The sequence below is a fragment of the Oculina patagonica genome, chromosome 6, assembly GCF_052425735.1.
Source record: "Oculina patagonica isolate OP01 chromosome 6, crgOcupat, whole genome shotgun sequence".
Taxonomy (NCBI): domain Eukaryota; kingdom Metazoa; phylum Cnidaria; class Anthozoa; order Scleractinia; family Oculinidae; genus Oculina; species Oculina patagonica.
The window spans coordinates 10680561-10681473 of record NC_135763.1 but is presented as its reverse complement, the minus strand read 5'-3'; the positions used below and the strand labels follow the sequence as shown (position 1 = coordinate 10681473).

Here is a 913-nt window from a genome sequence, read left to right as displayed (position 1 = left end):
ATGAAGGTTTGTGCGTACATTCATTGTGGACATCGCGTCTTCAACGAGACCAGCGAAGATAACTCCATTAGATCAAATGAAAGGATTCACAATAGCGGCAGTATAAATACAAGGCAGTTGCAATTTGGGGAATCATCTTAACAGTTTTCAGATTGTTCACTGCTATACTTACCTACTCAGGGTTCTTCACGCCATTTGGCGCATAAGGCCCTTCGCTTGTAAACGAATAATTTATGCTTATAAAGCTTCAGGGCCATAATCGTCAATTCTCAAAAACATAACATAACATAAAAAATATAATATAACATAACATAACATAACGTAACATAAAGCTTTATTTATACTCGAATTTCTAGGTTAGCTAATACAAGCTAGTATCTTCGAGAAAATAAATAAAAAATATTTATATAAAAAGAGATTATCTCTCACGGGTGGGAGTAAAGCAAAGCAAAGAGTAAGGTTGAGGACTATCAACACGGGTTTGATAATTCAAGGAAAAATAAATCGTTTTGTACAAATATTTACCAGTAACTCGTTTTCACAACAAGAAGAGGTAGAGATAATATCACAAGATCACAACCAACAAAATGCATGTTGAGAAAATGTCTTGAAAATGTCAGATCAAAGCATTATTCAAAAGTTTTCTTAACAAAACTAATTTGAACATTAATTGACAGAAATCTCGCAATAAGCTCATCCTTTTTTAGTTTTACAAGCTGATATTACTATTAAGAATATGTGCTACCAAGCCTCTGTAGAATAGAACTAGGATGGTACATGTAAGTAGATATTTGTTTACACACGAAGGGATACGCCCAGCGACATGTACACACACACACACATTAAAATGTCGCATCGACAAGGCCCGGAGACGATGCAATTGTGTCACAAAAGGACGTATCGCTGCAACATG

At 35.0% G+C, this 913-nt stretch overlaps 1 protein-coding gene across 1 annotated transcript in view; it reads left to right on the top strand.

Moving 5' to 3' along the window:
- Positions 1-141, top strand: part of LOC144656283 (G-protein coupled receptor 83-like) — a 1011-nt gene extending 870 nt beyond the window's left edge. The window contains exon 1 of the mRNA XM_078516515.1: positions 1-141. This exon is cut by the window's left edge and continues 870 nt beyond it. Coding sequence (XP_078372641.1) covers positions 1-141 — 141 coding nt within the window.
- The last annotated feature ends 772 nt before the right edge of the window (positions 142-913 follow it).